Genomic DNA, 17511 nt, shown 5'->3' with positions numbered 1-17511 from the left:
TTACATGATCATCTAATTGTAATTATTTGAAATCATCACTATTTTGTCATTTCAATGTTGAAAATGTTTCACACATTAAAAAAAGCTGAAATAGCAGATCAGCCATTTCCACTATTTATTTTTTTGCCATTTTTAAGTATAACATTGAATATCAGTTATTTGTCATATCTGCCTTGTGCATTATTTTTATAGTATAGTATTCTTTATTCATATTTTCCACAATGTTCAATACCAAAAACAATGAAATTGTTAATCACAATCGTCAGCTTAAATTTGTAATCATGACAGCCCTATGCAGCTATATTTACTAGGGATGTCCCGATAAACTTTTTTTGCTTCCGATCCGATACCTCAATTTCTGTGTTGGCCGATACCGAATACCAGTGTAGTGATCTCATGTTGTGTTTATAGCTATATATCTCGTGTTGTGTTTATAGCAAATGTGCACTTGCAGTTTGGGCAACTCCAAAGCATGTCCCAACATTTTTATTTACCTGCCATAGTGTCAACCCCTTACCCCTGTGTCGGATTGTTGGTATATTACTATGAGTGAACCTCTAGTAATATACAAGTTGGGAATAGAATGCAATCCCATGTTTTGTGTGGTCTTTTTTATACAATAAAATATTTTATATCATTGGGTGAAATCTAATTATGCTTATGCACTGTACAAGATATCAATCATTGATGGATCACAGTACTTGACCACCAGTCTTGAGCAATATTACTATTTCCTATTTGAAAAAGCCTAACATTTTATCAGACAATGGCAGTATTTACATCCAAGATATTTATCCATTTTTCACTGGAAGCTTTAGATTAAAAAGTCAATTACATTTTGCATGGACAGCTCAAACTGAAATCAGTAGTGCCCAAACGGCTGACACTAAAGCCTAATTTGTATTTCATATTGCTTTCCAAAAGTATTTGTTTTGTGAGTGACACTTGTATGACCAATTATAAATTAGGCTCAAGACAGTGAGCCATCTTTTTTAATATGAATATATATACACACACACACACACACACACACATATCACCACTTTCACTTTTTTAAACAAGACATACTGAAAAATAGTGAGCCCTCCATCTTAATTCCATCCAAGCTCACTCTAGTGTAGAGCATTATAGATGTGATTAGTAGGCAGAGTTCATCTTTTTCGCTTTGATCCATTTCAGACTAAGAACATTTAAATATGTCTATATCCAGAAAACTGGCAGTAAGGCATGATCAGTATTACAGAAAAATCCAGCATTTCCCACCTGCCATCTTTTAGTTTCTACAACACAGGATGAGATTTCCCCCAACATTGTAAATGGGATGAGAGCCATTTCTTAAAGGAAATGCTCATGTATGCTGAACACTGGAAATAATATAAATGTACTAATTGCAGTACAAATATTGTTTTGACATAACTACAGATTCAGAGTCTACAGCTCATCCCTCCTGTAACTGTGATGGTCTCCCCTGTGATGTAAGAAGCCTCCTTCGAGCACAAAAAAGCAATCACTCCACCAATTTCCTCTGGTTCTCCTATTCTGAATGGCAGAAGAAAAAAATATTAGTCATCATATACCACTAACCAAATGCTGACAGTGCAGGCAGCAGGATCATGTGAAAGATCCCACAATGTAGAAATACCTTTTGATGCAAAGCTGCTTCTTGAACTCGTCCGCAACATCTTCATCTTGCCATAACTGAGAGAAAAGACGAATTAATTGATAAAACGTTTTAAATGAAACATTGAAGCTCTAGAGTGTAGGATAAAGGTGTGTGTTTGTATGTACCGCAGCGCTGAAGCGGGTCTTGATGACTCCGGGGGCTACACAGTTGACTCTTATATTACTATGAGCCAACTCTGGGGCCAGTGCCTTGGTCAACCCCAGCAATGCCGTCTTACTCACACTGTAAGGGCCCAACGCCTAAGAAACCAGGATGTACAAGTGCTCGTTTAAAAAAACAAATAGAGAGCATACAAAGAAACAATGTTTTACATAGATCTTTTCTAAATTTGCAGCACATTTTAGCTATGTGTATGCCACATACTAACCTGCATGGGTTGGTACCCAGCTACAGATGACACAAACACCACACTCCCCCCTCTGAAAGAAAATGTAAAGATCAATTGGAAGATATACAAAACTTGTAGTTGTTTCAGAAAACCCTCTTTTAGATGGTCTCCTCAAAGACATGTTTCTTTCTCTCACCCTCTTTTCTCCATGTGAGGAACCACCAGTTTGGTCATAAGGAAGGCTGATTTTACATTTACATCCAGGATCTAGAATGTACAGGGAGGAATGGAGCTCAACTACTATTTAACCTCAGTACATTCTACCAGCATGGCAGCATTAACCATTTCACACATCAATGCAGGGAAGAATGGGGGATGCATTTCCAAAGTAAGAGAAGTTCACAATAATTGTACCTTGTCCCAAACTTCCTCTGTGGAATCCAAGATGTTTCCAAAGAAAGGGTTGACTGCGGCATTGTTGACCAGGATATCCACACCTCCACACTGGTCCAGAGTCTAAGGAAACACAGCAATAGGCTTAAATTATACTTTTTAAAAACAGAGCAAAAGACTAGGTCCAGTAATACAAGCGGCAAGCAACCACTGAACACACCTAGATAGTGGTCTTTGTGGTTTAAATTTCAGGACCACTTGAGTATGCGCCTCACCATTTGAACCAGTTTTTCTCGGTCCTCACTCTTGCCAACATTACAGGTGGTCCCGATCACTTGTATGCTCTGGCTCTGCAGGAGTTCCACGGCCTTATCCACGTTGGCCTGGCGCCGGCTGCTCACCACCACGTGGGCCCCTCTGTGGCCCAGGGCCTGGGCTGCAGCCAGGCCGATTCTGAGGTGAAAATAAGCCATTATTGGTGACTCATAGTATAGTTTTCTGTAAAGGTTAGTGAAGTTGTGCTATTGTTTGTTAGGTCCAGTCTGACAAAAGGTGCAGGTATGTAGGCTGCATATGCACGTTGCAGCGGTGGCCGAACGGTTTGCGGAGCGGTCTTGATAGCGGAAGGTCGCTAGTTCGTATCCCCGGACCGGCACGTTAAAATGACCACTTGAGCAAGGCAATGCCCTTGAGCAAGGCATTGAACCCCTACCATGAAATGTTCTATGAGTAGGGTCTGGCTGTAAACAAGTTCTTGAGCTTAGTCCAGTTACCCTGGGTAAACATGGTAACTTTGCTTTGCTTTGCACCATACCACTTTATTTCTTACCCATCTGTAGAAGCAGTAACTATGGCAACCTTTCCGGCAAGATTAGTTTGAGACATGTTCCTACGCCCAGTGACAGGATTGGTCAAAAGGCCCCTAAAGACACTCCTCAACATCACCTGAACAGAAAACAAACAGTGATATTATATTATGGATCTGATTTGACACTACTCAACATCACCCCGAGATCAGAAACAGTGATGATCAGATAGTAACTTATTATATAGGGCAGAGGTTGCTGGGCACGTTTCTGGACTGTACTCATTGTCCTCCAAGTGGAGTAGTTTTGATTGCCTCAATGCCGATCGGTAAAATCATTATTTCTATTCATGCTCGGCAGTATGTTGTTCTGTTGTCATATACAGTATGCCACTGTAGTCTGTACGCGATAATTAATATATCACACATTACTGCAAAGCATGAAGCAACATCACAATCATGTCAGGATGAAGCATTGAAGCAATGTCACAAAATAACAATGGTCCTATGAATGGGCAAAACAGGATTTTAATGTTAAAACGGCAGAATTTACGGCTTAGGGCTAACTAATATGCGTACGGTTACAGCTTACCCTTATAATGCAAAACTGGAACTGAGGTTCTTTTAATATTATTATTACTTGTGATCACAGAAGTTATTTTACAACCTAGAACGGTCATGTGTTGTGATTGGATGCAGTCTGTTTTCCGGGTACACCGCTTGTTGCTATTATATCAAAATAAGAGTTTAAATCGAATAGTTATTCTCTTATTTAAAGCAATTTCTTCAAACCATCGCATCAATAACCACTCCGCTCGTGCACGTAGACGCAAACACCGAAAGCGCCACCGTTCAGGAACAATCCACTGCATTTATTTGGTTTTGTGCAGCTTTTAAATTAATTGCACACGCCAGTGAACGTATCCCAAGATGACGTCTCAATCCAAACCACTGACCATCGGCTGCGCTCTTGTCTGAGCTGCGCACACTTCACTACGCGATCTCAACACCCATGTGAGCTTCACGGGGAGTCGTGCGACACCCATCCATGTGCTATCAAATCAGCGAGAGGGCGCACGACTCCAAAGGAGGCGTGATTACGTTTTTGTTGCCACCGTTTTGGGAATATTATTGACCACCTATTATTGGCCTTGAATTCAGTCGACTGAAACAAAGTGGCTTGTGCAACGGCCACCACACACACAGCATTGACCAATGTGAGGTTTGAAGTCTGGTGACGGTAAGAAAAACACTTTGGTATTGTGGTTATTAGCAATCTTGTCCAGGCAATGCTGTTGCGGTTAGCATAGCTCGGCGTACGAGAGTCATGAACCATGGCTAAGCTCGGCGTTGTTTTTAAATGTCTATGCATGGTATGACGGGTTAATAACGGGGTAGCGAACAGGCCTCGGCTGCTTAGCGGCACGATTAGCTCTCATTTGAACCCGCATCGATGCTGCCTTTCAACGGCCGCATCGTTCGCTAATAGACGCCACGTAGTAGTGGACTGGTATCACTGCTGCTAACTATGCTAACGGTTAGCATTCTGCAACAACCACTGACTGGGCGTGGAAAGGAAAGGGCAGACAGCTGCCGCTCCACCAGCCAGCCCTGCGCTACTTCATGTGTGTCTTTTAACTTAACCACAGTGTCTTTGAGTTTGGAACGGGAGTCGAGACTGAAGTGTTTTTTTTACTTTTCTTTTAATGAACATTGGCGACAGGTCTCGGGACGTATTGATCCAGGCGTGCGTGTGACTGTCTGTGTGTCCAGAGATGTGTCCCACCACCACGCAGACCCAGCGGTGTATCCCCGAGCAAGTTAGTCCACCGGCCGATGCGTTGGTCCGAGCTGTCTACCAGATGATCCACGGCTGATCTAGATGGATGAACCAGGGCCATGTCGACTCGTATGGCCTCTTATAGCGTGTGAATATTACAGAGGAATTACATTACAGTGTAGTCTTGACAGACGGCAAAATGTCCCTCTCGGTGAGTACAGTAACGTGAAAGGTGTTTCTTTGTGTGTGGTTCACATGTACTTTCCCCCCTTCTTGACATGATAGTATTAGTATGATGTACCGTATAACACTGTAAACTAAGACGACTTTGTGAAACCAAAATATGGTATTTTTGGGAGGGATTGGATCTGTCCCATGGTGAATGGGATTTTGATATTTTATTTTGTCTGGGTCCTCCTGAGATTCTTGTCTTTGCTCTCCCTCCATTACCATCCCAAACGGCCCCACATGGCTCAATGAAGCCCCAGGGGGGTTAATGAAAGGGGGCTTGACTCTGGCTTTGAGATGGCAATTAAACCCCATACAACAAGGGGCAGATGTGGCCCCTCTCCCTTCCCCCCCTCACTCTCTTCTCTCATTACCATTAGTCCCCCTCTTGTCCATTTCGACCATTGATCTCCCCCCCCCCCCCCCTCCTTTACCAGAAGTGCAGTGAATTAACATTTACATTTTTACCCTTCGTGCCTCCCTCTCATGTATTTTCTTGACGGGATGGTCCCTATTCTCTCTTATTCTCTCTCCATTCAACAGCCGTAAACAATCAGCCATTTTCCCCATGTGACTTTGTGTCACCAATGTCAATGTACTGTTTGTTTGTCGTACGCAGATGCAAGACACAAACTCGTCTGAAGTTACTAATACCCGTTTATTTCAGCTTCTTCATGGACATTTGCTGCCGGGTGTGTTTTGTATCCCTCCATTCCTCTCATTTTGTCATCTCTGCTCTTTATAGACGGTCCTGGCAAAGGCACTGTTTGACAATGCAGCGGAGAGCCCGGAGGAGCTGGCCTTCCGCAAGGGCGACATCTTAATGGTGTTGGAACAGGAGCAGGGCGGCGGTCCGGGATGGTGGCTCTGCTCGCTACACGGCAGGCAGGGCATCGCTCCCGCCAACCGCCTCCGCCTCCTGCAGACGGCAGTGGCGGGTTCGGATCTCCGCCGGGGCGTCAGCGAGGACTCGGTCTACCTGTCTCCCGGCCCCTCGCTGCTGGTGGAGGACATCGACGGGGTCTACAACTCCCCGACCGGCACGAGCGACGGGCTATACCAGAGCCCTGGATCTGTGTCGAGGCCCGGTGAGCTCCGCAGGGTCGACGGAGGCCGGCCGCGCTCCCACTCGAGCTCAGGTACACGACCCCGGCCCGACTGGGACGTCGGGGTGGCGGGGCCAGGACGTCCCCGCTCCCCGTCTCTCAGAGGACGAGCCGCAGAGTCTGGAATGCTCTACCAGACGCCCACGACTCCCGGTCCTGCTGCAGCACAGTATCACAGTCATCTACTGGCTCCCGAGTCTGTTTACCTCGCCCCTGCTGGAGTTCCCAGATCGATTGAGGAGCCGGATGACTCTACCTACCTGGTCCCCAGGGAAACGATAGTGACCGGACAACCTGACGGCTGTTACTTGGTGCCCCGCTTGGGCACACCGCTGGCCGGTGACGAGGTCTACCAGACCCCGACAGGAGGCGTGGCTGCAGTTGCCTCTAGCCAGACTGCTGCCGTTTGCAGCCTCACTTTGGCCAATGGAATCATGTCACCCCAGCCCAAACTGGCTCAGGAGACTCCGGACGTGTACCAGACTCCGACCCTCGTGGGAGCCGGGCTTCACAGGATTCCAGCCACGGCTTCTTCCCCTGCCCAAGCGTCCCCCAGACCTCACGTGAAAGGTGTCGCCATTGCTCGGGGAAAGCCTGGCCTGGCCACTCACCGGGGGTCCCCGTTGCTGGTCAGAGCAGGGCAGAGCAGGGTTCCCGGGTCGCCTAACTTTGCCCGAAAGCCCCCTCCGCCAGCACCGCCAGTGAGGGGAGTCACTAGGAAAGACGCCACTGTACCGTCTTCTCAAATCACCCTCGGAGCCAACCCTCCGGCTGCTCCTGCTAGTTTGCTGGAGGGAGACCAACAGAAGGGAGTTTCTCAGGGTAACGAGGAGAGGGTGAATGGAGGCCTGGAGAGAAAGAACAATTTACACAACAAAAGTGGAGAGAATCAAGACTATGAGGATCCCACAGATGACCAGGTAAAAGAAAACATTCACACAATGCCATAGTCACATCTGTAAACGAGTCATGCTCACCGGCATGTTCCATATTAAATACAGAAGGTGTTCTCAAACTCTGAAAGTTTGGTGTCCTGCCAGACTCTCAAATTGATAAATAGATTGCCCATGGTCCATCAGCTGAGTAAGGAAGGTCACATTCAGCCAAGAAATTTGTCTTGTGGAGTGGAAAAACAGATTTATGTGAAAACCTACAATGGGTGAAATCTAACTGTGGGCAAATTGGCAAATGAAATGGAGTGATATTAAGACATTTTGATTCTCTTATAGAACCTATATTTTGGAAGATTATACATTTTTTTCCCCCTGAATTGGCTAACTTTGTTTTGTTCTTCTGGTATAGGTATATGACACTCCTCCCAGTGGTAGATGGAAGCGTTCAGCCCTCGGTGACGGTGACGATGACGGCATCTATGATACCCCCCGCACTGTGCCACCACAAGCTGACCCTGAGTCAGAGGTAAAAACTCCAAAGACCCTTTCTCATTTCTCAACTTGAGACATTGTCCAATGTCCGGTGTTGGTCTTTCACACATGCAACATGTAAATGGCCTGTTTGATAAGCGAGGGGTGGTGTCTGTGTAGGAGACGCACACATTTGCTACTCGCACTTAAATGTAACAATCAATTATCCATTCACATATCGAGCCATTGTGGGGCTCAATGGGATATTACCACAACTTAACTCAAGGGAGCTGGCAGTGTGAAGTCTGTTGCATGTCAAATCCTACTGTTTTGGACAGTTAGTTCATACATACAGCTGTTTAGGTCTGGAAAACATAATACAGTTAAGTGCAAGTGTGAAAGGAGCTCAAGTCTTTCAGTGTCACCTCACTACTGTCTGTTAATTTGTCTTGTCGTATGTTATCCACTACTGTTCTCATTTACCCTAAGGCATATGCAAGGAATTTGTATATGAATCTGTAACCATATTCATACACATACACATACATATTTGTAGTAGATTGGGGGGGGGGATTCACTTTCTTCTCATGCCTATAGAAGCGAAGTAGGACACAACAAGGGATGACTATCAAATGTCCTTGTACCATTTCTTTACACACACATTCCATCATTGGTCTGCAGTCTGCACCCCCCCCCCCCCCCCCCCCCCATTTATTTAGAGCAAGGCCACACCTGTCTCTGTCTGCTGTGGAAGCCGGTCTGTCCGGTTAGAAAGCTGCTGCTACTGCTATTTTCTCCTAGTCACACCCACCTGTCATGCGCCACTCTCCAATAGCATGGCTGGGTTCCTGCTAAGCACTGCCACTCTACTCTTAAAGTAGCTACGTCATTACTTATTGTTGTTCTTGTGCGTTTGACTTACATTTCCGTCTGTTCTTTTCTTGGTACTGAAGCCCCATGAATGATATACTAACCCTGGCAGTTAATTTGTACAATCGTGTCTGCAGTGCACAGCGATATTAGTGATGTAATGGCAGTGATACAATTTGACGAATGTGTAAAATTTAACTGCCCACTGTTAACTAGAAAAGTGCTCCCATAAAAAACAATATTCAGCAAAAATCTGCCTCCTTGTGGCGCTATAATAGGGCAATGTTAAAAAGGTGACATTGGTTCCCCAATGTAGTGAGTGTGCGTGCATTCAAAGTTGCACTGCAACCAGACGTTATTTGACAATTAACAGAGCACTCTTGCAAACTTTAGAAGCCAATCTGCTGAATCTGGATGGAATATGAAAAATCTGAATGACCTGTACCGATTTGTTGATTTGATGTAAATTGAGTACTGTCAAATGTTGTTTGTAAAAACAAAAGTCTGCCTCCTGGTGGCGCTATAACTGGGACATAGGTTCTGCTCTGGCATCCAGGGAGTGCCTGTGCACAGTTTTGCTACGAACAGCCCACAAAGGACACGCGTATGGACGGATGGACTGGGTGCAAAATTCTCTAGAGATAAAAAAAAGACTCTTGGAAGAATCGGGGATACACAATTATATAAATATAGAATTTAATAATGGAAAAAATATTGAATACTGGTAAACTAAAACAGTCGGGGAGGGGGGGGGGGGGGGAGGAAAATGTATAGCCGCACACACAGACGCATAGAAAACAAAACAACGTTTCGGACAGAAATACTGCCTTCTTCAGGGAATGGAAACTATAAAACAGTCAACATGTATTCAAGACATTATGATCCGCTGATCTTAAAAGAACAATGTTAGGGTGACCCCAAGTTGGTTCATTGACGACGTAAGTCAAAATGGTGGCTTTAACAAACCTCTTTGCATTGTGGCTGTGTGACTGTTTTATTGTTCATTTAGTGTATGGTTGCATAGCATTCCCACAGCTGTTAGGTTTGCATTCCTCTAAATCTTTTTTGTGCGTGCAAAAATAGAACTAGTACTCAACGCCGCGGGAACCCCTTTTGGTGTTAGCATTATGTTATGCTTTAGCTATTTTGGGCGGGAACCCCTTTTGGTGTTAGCATTATGTTATGCTTTAGCTATTGAAAAAAGCAGATCTACAAGCTCATAGCGCGCCACCGATTGGCGCGCTATGAGCTTTAGGTCTGCTATTTTTGAAAAATCGAAGAACATAGAAACATAGCTTTTTCAGAAAACTGTCAGGATGTAGAAGACATTTTTAGAATCTGATCTCAGGTCAAAATGGGTTAAATTTCTAAGCAGCATCCCCCTGTTTTGCAGGTCTATGACGTTCCCACCCTCGTACTGAATGTGTCGACATCAGATCTGCAGCACAGCGGCGGCTCAGTGGCCGAAGACGCGGACGACGTCTACAGTGTCCCGACCCTCCCGGGTCTGCCGCTTCTCCCGGGGGAACACGTCGCTGGCCTGTCTGGCGCCGACGAGGCCACACGGAAGGGCCAGGGTTACGCCGTCTCAGAGAAACGTGCCAGTGGCAGCAGCGACCAACGTCCAGCAGGGGGGATCTCGGAGTCCGACTGCGGCATCTACGACATGCCGGCGCTCACCCTCGACGTCGTCCTGACTCACTCGTCTTCCTCCTCCTCCTCCTCCACCACCCGCCGCCTCTCGGTGTCGAGCAACGGCTCGGGTGGTGACGTCCACTGGCGCGTCTCCCTCTCCGGCCTGGTGCAGGCGGTGCTGAACGTGGCCGCCTGCCCTCCGTCCACGTTGTCGTCGCGGGAGCTGGCCGCCTCGTTGGCCGAGATCCTGGCCGCGTGGAAGGCCAGCCACACCGCCGGTGCCGATCCTCCTCCGCCGCAGCTCCAGCAGACGTGGACGCGTCTCTCGGACCTTCTGCCCGCGCTGACGGCCGCGGGCAGCGCCCCTCCGTCGGACGGAATCCTGTCGTTGGTCCAGCGGGCTCTGGAGGAAAGCGCTCTGCTCTTGCAGGCACAGGGACGACCCCGTCTGCCCTCCCAGGACTCCCTGTCCCGCAGGCCGCTGCCCGCGCTCCCGGTAACCGACGGGAAGGTGCCCGCGGGAGGGATGGGCTCGCGCAAAGGGAGCTGGATCCAGGAGAGGCCCTTGCCCCCGACGCCCCAGCCGGCTTTCCCGTTGCCTCCCGCGCCGTCGTCTGTGACCCTCACGGTGGGTCTCGGCGAGGAAGAGGGTGACCCTGACACTAATGAGTATGCAGGCATTGGCCTGACCCCCACTCCAGCCCCCTTACCTGTTGGAGACAGTGTGGGATACGTCAAGCTACAGGTCAGTCTTCTGTATTGTGTTCAGCTTGAGCTACATGATAAATGGTGATGGGGTACATTTTGTGAATATACTGCTCTTAATACTGTTCCTTCCTGATGTTTCTTTTGTATTTTATTTACTTTTTGTCTTTCTTGGCGAGGGTGTTTTCCCTTGCCTGTTTGAGGGTGTTTTTTTCCCTTTTGTTAAAGGGACACTTCACCCCTTTTCTTCCAGGAAGTAAGTGAGCCCAGTACTGGTTCATGACATCATGGTCACTTGGAAATACTAAAATAATTAAAAACACATTATTGCCCACATAAAAGCCCCCAGGGAAGTGTTTCTTGTCTCCCAAACATCGACCAGGTCAGGTTGTGGCCTCCTGGTGGTGCTATAATAGCGCAAAATGTGGCATCGACCGGGTTAACGGTGCCGGAGATTAGCTGGTAACAGACAGACGGACGGACAGACACACACACACACGCACGCACGCACGCACGGACGGACGGAGTGCAAAACATACTCTCCCTATGCCTTCGGCCTGGTGGAGACAATAAGATCTGGTTGCAATAGGGGTGAAGTATCCCTTTTTTAAATGTGCGCCTGTAGGGATTTACAAATAAACTTGAACCTTTGTCCCATTTGTTGGGTCACTATCTTTTTTTCCCCTTCTTTTACATTTCTTGTTTTCTTAATTGCAGTCATGTCTGAACATACATCTCTTTCTCCTCACAGGGAAAACCAGAGCCGCCTCCCCCCGACGCTCCAGTTGAGAACGGACAAACGCAAACCATCACCACAGAGCCCAGAGTACGTCTTTTATTGTTTTTTTACACACACACAAACTCCCACAAGACATACAATCTCTCACACATGCATTTTCACAATACACAGAGAGAGAAAGTCTTAAACAAACACACACGCACGCGCACGCGCACACACACACACACACACACACACACACACACACACACACACACACACACACACACACACACACACACACACACACACACACACACACACACACACACACACACAGAACACACAGCAAGTGCACATAGACAAGTCATTGATTCACTCCGTGAGAGTATGTGTACTGTTTACTAATGGGCAGTGTGACTCATCGACCCATCCGTCGTGCTGGAACGTTGATGGATAATCTGCTCTTTGGATCTGGTCTGAGCCTGTCTGTGTTCGCTCACATTGTTGATGCAACATCAACTGACTCTAAATACTAAGGTTTCATTCACACCGGGATGTTTTACTGCGATTTAAAATGACTCCTGCTACATGTTATCGGAAAGTTGCGCTTCGTTTGGCAGGTGTGAAGATTTATTCGAATTCTGGTGCGGATCAAACAAATGTATTCTAGATCGCCCCAAAACAGGGGGGGGGCCTCGCTTCATTTCCAAGCGCACCAGAGGGGCAATCGCTTCAAATATAGGGGGATGAACCAAATAATGTGCCACTGTGGGATGAAGAAGTTGGTATTTGGCTCACGAGGAGGAAGGAGAAGGCATTATTACGCAGCGCAAAAATGTGCCTTGGACCGATGTGATCCAATGAGAGATCACATTTATTAAATGCTGATGGTTGCACACACAACACTGCAGATATTCAGCGAGAGAATAGAGGCGATTGGGGTTCCATCGCACATATGCACAATGTTGCATATCGCATTAAAGTAAAGAAATCCTGATGACTCCGCTGATCTGGAGTCAAATAAAAGCCAAGGCTGCCAGGCCAGCCGGACGGCGTGCCGTGGGTTCGACTCCCGAGCCTGACGGCCTTTTGTGTCACACACAAAAAATTATAGGTTTGTTTGTGTAGACGGTAGACACTGACTAGACTGACTACTCCCATTAACCGGTATGTCAAGGTTTATTTATGTATGTAGGTTAGTGTGAGCTAGAGGGTAGCACAGATCCATAATATTGGACCCGTTTCTGAAATGGAACAGAGGATATTTGGACCGAATCGAACGGCCCGAGAAACATTCTAATTTACTTTACCCTCCCCGAAACGGCCCTGAGAAGGATTGAACCCGTTCCGAAACGGGAGCCGATTACAATAGGATCCGATTCTAAATCAACCCAGGTATAATAATAGACCCGGTTCCAAAAGACCCGTAGTGTGTCCGACATTATGCTTATTTTCACCATGACTTGAGAGACTGCTCGTATCAGGAGCGTCGGCGTCACCCCCGCCTATCCGACGCACCGGAGGTTTACATAATGCAACTAGTGTTTCTTCAGTGAAGATGTGCCCCCCAGTCTTCACCGTGTCATAGGAAAGAACTGTGTTACACTTCGTGCATTTAGCAGCACTGTCTTTCTAATACCTGAGCTGTCGACAATCGCAACAAAACTGTCCCACACATCTGACTTTCCTTGTGGGGCTTGCTCTTCCGTTTTGGAGTTTGCGTTTCACTTCGCTCAAGCAGATTGGTGATTGCATTAATATAGTCTCATCCTAACTATTACTCGAAGTATGCTTTTAACGCCATAGATTTCACTGTGTAGTTTATGAATTGAACATATTGATAACGTTTTCCTGCTACGGTTACCGAAGTACAGTGTGAACGCAAACGCAACAAATAAAAAATGCAGGAATAAGGAAGAGTGCCGCCATGATTGCATTAATATAGTCGCATCGGTGTGTGTGTGTGTGTGTGTGTTGTGCTGTGTGTTTCGGACACAACCACCTCGATTCCATTCCAAATACTGCGGTTGCTTAACTCGAAATGTATGCTGCCAACCTCTCGAACATGACCCTCAAACTCTCTCTCTCTATGCTCCCTCTCTCTAGCTGAGCCCGTCCCCTCCCATGCCTGTCTCTCTCTCCCTGGAGGACTCGGAGCTGCTGTCCTTCTACTCCTCTCAGAGTCTGGCCCACCTTTCCTGTCTGGCGGACTCCATCGATGTGCTGTACAGCAGTGTGCAAGGGAACCAGCCTCCTCGCATCTTTGTTGCCAGGGGAAAGAGTCTCATTGTGACTGCCCACAAGCTGGTGTTTATAGGGGACACTCTGTCCCGCCTCCTCACCTCTCCTGACCTCAGGGCCAAGGTTATTATTGCTTTTATTGACAAATGCATATACACATGAATATGTATTTGTACAAATTCAAGGGGTATTGTTGTGGACCCCTGAGGGAAAATGTGTGTGTGTGTAAACTGGAACAGCATTGAAGTTTCCACATGTAAAAAAAAAAGTATATTGCCTCTCTGAGGGAAGCACCATAGCTCTCAATTAGGCCAGTTTGAAAATAGCCACTGCTCAATGCTAGCTTGGTTGATTAGCAATAGAGCGTCGCAGTCCCACCCCCTTTCATGACGACGCCAGGCCCAGGAAATGATTCCCAATGCATTTTTCCCATAGACATTTCAAAAGGTATTTATTTAAAGACGGTTACGCCGCGGACAAAGCCAACTCGAGTCGTGACAACTCATGACAACAAACACAATATTTTGGACCAAACAAATAATTACAAAGAAGAAAAACAACAAAAAAAGTGTTGTAAGCTGCCGTTGTTCTTCTTTCTAATTATTTGTTCGGCCCAAAAATCTTTGTTTGTTGTCATGATTTGTCACGACAAGAGTTGGCTTTGTCCGCGGCGTAAGTCTTTAAAGGACAACTTTAGTTTTTTTCCAACCAAGGTTCATGTTTTAGGTTGTTATTAGAGAAAGTAAAAGATGAGTGTAATTTTTTTTCATTTGCTGCTTCCTTTCGTTTTAGGGATTTTAGCTCTTTTTGACAGGGGGCGGGGGCATTCGAGCATGGGGCTAAATATGTATTTTCTTACCAAATTTTATGGTGATTTATTTTTGTATTATTTACTATAGTCCTAATAAACCCCAGGAAATTACATCTGGTTACAGAAGATCACAGGATCTACTGAATGTGAAGGTAGCCTACTGGAGGAAGGCTTATACTGTGTGTATAGGCTCAATATGTCAGTTTGACACATTCAATAGATCCTGTGATCTTGTGTGGCCAGATGTAATTTCTTGGGGTTTATTAGGACTATAGTAAATAATAAAAAAAGAAATCACCATAATATTTTGTAAAAAAATACATATTTAGCCTCATGCTCGAATGCCCCCGCCCCCCTGTCAGAAACTGCTAAAATCCCAAAAACGAAAGAAAGCAGCAAATGAAAGAAAATGAACTCTCACCTTTTACTTTCTCTAATAACAACGTAAAACATGAACCTTGGTTGAAAAAAACTAAAGTTGTCCTTTAAATAAATACTTTCTGAAATGAAAATGAACGGAGAATCATTTCCTGGGCCCTGGTAGGGGGCGGGACTGCGACGCTCTATAGCAGTGAGGACAGTTGACAGCTGTCAACTCTTTATTTTTATTTTTTTTACAGCTGTCTAATTATTTTTCCTCCACCCCTCCCCAGGTCACAACCTCGGGTGGACGGCTGTGCCAGGCTTTGAAAACAGTTGTCGTGGCAACCAAGGGAGCAGCCCAGAACTACCCGTCGGTCTCGGCCACCCAGGAAATGGTCGACCGTGTTGCGGAGCTATCACAGCAAGCGGCGGGGTTCTCAGGCCTGCTGCAGCGGCTGGCTGAAATATCTTGATGATGCTGATATATAAATCTCACATTTTCGTGAAACTTTGTTTACACTACAATGTGCATTTTCCCTCTCTGAAATGCCTTATTTGTTGTTCCATTTTTAGTTTATGTTGCATTTCAGTGGAATGGGATTTGAAGAACAATGACAATTATGGAAGAAGTGGTTAGCCCGGCTGGATTTTTGAGTATGTTTAGATGCTGTTCTTTTCAGATCGGTGTGCTGTTTTGTCTTTGTTTCGCTTACCACTGTGCTTTGGTGCCAAGCACACTTGTCTTTTTGTGTTAATAACTTATTGATACGTTTTCTGAAGCCTTGTTGTGACATTTAAGTGTCCTTATGGACCACTTATCTTGGGAGCTTTGCTTTGTTATATTTGCTATATTGTTTGCCTCTCACCAGTAGACATTTCCTTCCTGTCTATTTATTTAACCACCCCCCTCCCTTTCCCAAAAATAGCTCGGTAAATAGCACAAGCTGTACACAACGGTATTAGCTTACTTGTTAGTGTGGTTTTTGAAAGGAATGCTTGATGTCGTTAAGAGTGACGTGGTTCCAGGATTAGTGTTCCGGGCTTTCCAGAAATTGTGATGTGGCGCATTTTCTTTTCAACAACTTCCACCTTTTTAGCTGTTTTAACTTCAGGGGTGTTCTTGTTTCTATAAATCCCCTATAATTCCCATTGGAAAATAGACATGAATGTAGCCACCACACACCCTCGTTTAGTACTATGGAATGAAACGGCTATATCCATTTCAGTGCATTTCTAAAGAGTCTTAACACTTCTCATGAAGGAGAACAACCACAGTCCTGTCTGCAGAGATTGAGAGTGATGGTAGGGTGAGAAAAGGACTAATTCTTTCCCACGGCTACGGGTTGGTAACGGATAAGAAACCTGTTGGCCAAGTGAGCTTGTCTCTACCTGTCTTGTTTTGGTGAGCATGTGTGAATTTTGCATCGCTTCCTTTGCTTTAACTCTTTTTGCCTTTTAAAGACGCTAAAGTATTTTACCAGTTAACAATTCTTATTATCTAACTACAAAAAATGTACAGATTCTCCAGGTTTACTACCTATAATTTAAGGGATTGTGAGTGATAGTAGGAACGGAAAGCTTCCTACAGTGTGCGGAATGGAATGATGGACATTGGAACAGGCCATGTCTTGCTGGAGAGATGTTGGAGGTATTTTATAATGAGCTGTATAAACTCAGATATGATTCACCTATTTGGTTTGCCAAGTTGGTGACATTTCAGTGTTCTTTCAAGTATCTGAAATAGACATTTTTCATTTTTGATACAGCTGTTTTCCATTTTCATTATCGAGTCACAATACATAATTTCCATTACGCTGTGCCAAAATAATGCTGAGTGGCATTGTGCAAACAATATTTAAAATAACTGATATCTTGTAGTTCCAATTTGCGTCTTGCTCAACATTGGCCCTACTGGTTTTGCCCTGTAGTGCCACCTACTGGACGGTCACAGTATTGCTGAAATAAATGCCTGCCTGCACTCTGGCAAAAACGGACAAAATTGGTTTCCATTTAATATGTAACAATAATATATTTTGCTTTCGGATATGCATGGCTTTAAGTTTCTTTAAATTTATATATGCACATATAACCAGGGACGTTTTCACTCAGTGAATTAAACAATATTGTTTCTGGAAAAAAGTTCCTATGATTGAAGCTATGATTGCTTTTTTTGTTATATTTTTGTATAAGAATGTTTTTTTTTCTCCACACACTAGAAACTCATTTGAGTGAGTTATTTGCTGAGGTCAGAAATGTGTCATCGAAGTAGAACACTAATTTGGTGTCTGTCCTGTATTTCCCTTAAAAAATGCACAAATACATTTTTTTGTTTGTTTTTCAAAAACGTGTCTCATTTATTGCCATGTCCTTTTTTTCTCCACAAAGTAATTGTCATAAATATGTCCATGATTGCTTCTTGCATTCTTTTTTACACTGCAGTCAAATAATGTTTATTTAATTCTGAGTGTTGAAATGCA

General features: G+C 45.2%; 2 protein-coding genes across 4 annotated transcripts; one reads left to right on the top strand and one right to left on the bottom strand.

The window, feature by feature from the left end:
• Positions 1 to 974: 974 nt before the first annotated feature.
• On the bottom strand, positions 975 to 3922 carry dhrs4 (dehydrogenase/reductase (SDR family) member 4). 2 transcript variants are annotated; one of them, XR_014570646.1, is made up of 10 exons: positions 3803 to 3922; positions 3235 to 3350; positions 2681 to 2858; positions 2427 to 2528; positions 2209 to 2279; positions 2052 to 2103; positions 1789 to 1923; positions 1643 to 1698; positions 1264 to 1539; positions 975 to 1155 (listed from the first exon to the last, which is right to left on the bottom strand). XR_014570646.1 is itself a non-coding variant. In XM_083788609.1 (9 exons), exons 2-9 carry the CDS (start codon positions 3345 to 3347, stop codon positions 1425 to 1427), a joined length of 822 nt encoding a protein of 273 aa, XP_083644735.1. In that variant the 5' UTR covers positions 3348 to 3350; positions 3803 to 3922; the 3' UTR covers positions 975 to 1424. The 2 variants fall into 2 exon arrangements, 1 of the variants encoding a protein (XP_083644735.1); XM_083788609.1 differs by having other exon boundaries at positions 975 to 1539.
• A 378-nt stretch (positions 3923 to 4300) lies between these two features.
• Positions 4301 to 17372, top strand: efs (embryonal Fyn-associated substrate). 2 transcript variants are annotated; one of them, XM_083788607.1, is made up of 8 exons: positions 4301 to 4450; positions 4934 to 5201; positions 5964 to 7244; positions 7627 to 7743; positions 9952 to 10938; positions 11650 to 11724; positions 13726 to 13983; positions 15325 to 17372. In XM_083788607.1, exons 2-8 carry the CDS (start codon positions 5190 to 5192, stop codon positions 15505 to 15507), a joined length of 2913 nt encoding a protein of 970 aa, XP_083644733.1. In that variant the 5' UTR covers positions 4301 to 4450; positions 4934 to 5189; the 3' UTR covers positions 15508 to 17372. The 2 variants fall into 2 exon arrangements, with proteins under 2 accessions (XP_083644733.1, XP_083644734.1); XM_083788608.1 differs by having other exon boundaries at positions 4326 to 4450; positions 4984 to 5201.
• The last annotated feature ends 139 nt before the right edge of the window (positions 17373 to 17511 follow it).

This window comes from Protomyctophum parallelum, assembly GCF_964188405.1.
Source record: "Protomyctophum parallelum genome assembly, chromosome: 18".
NCBI classification, from domain to species: domain Eukaryota; kingdom Metazoa; phylum Chordata; class Actinopteri; order Myctophiformes; family Myctophidae; genus Protomyctophum; species Protomyctophum parallelum.
The sequence above is the reverse complement of the archived record's forward strand: the minus strand, read 5'-3'. Positions and strand labels throughout refer to the sequence as shown.

Excerpts from the sequence above, each read along its gene's own strand:
- dhrs4 (XM_083788609.1), bottom strand. The coding sequence starts at position 3,347 with ATGTTGAGGAGTGTCTTTAGGGGCCTTTTGACCAATCCTGTCACTGGG. Across the intron at positions 2,280-2,426 it reads CAGAGGAAGTTTGGGACAAG|ATCCTGGATGTAAATGTAAA; the intron begins GTACAATTATTG and ends TGTACATTCTAG. Across the intron at positions 1,699-1,788 it reads AGACCCGCTTCAGCGCTGCG|TTATGGCAAGATGAAGATGT; the intron begins GTACATACAAAC and ends CTTTTCTCTCAG.
- efs (XM_083788607.1), top strand. Across the intron at positions 10,939-11,649 it reads TGGGATACGTCAAGCTACAG|GGAAAACCAGAGCCGCCTCC; the intron begins GTCAGTCTTCTG and ends TTCTCCTCACAG. Across the intron at positions 13,984-15,324 it reads CTCCTGACCTCAGGGCCAAG|GTCACAACCTCGGGTGGACG; the intron begins GTTATTATTGCT and ends ACCCCTCCCCAG.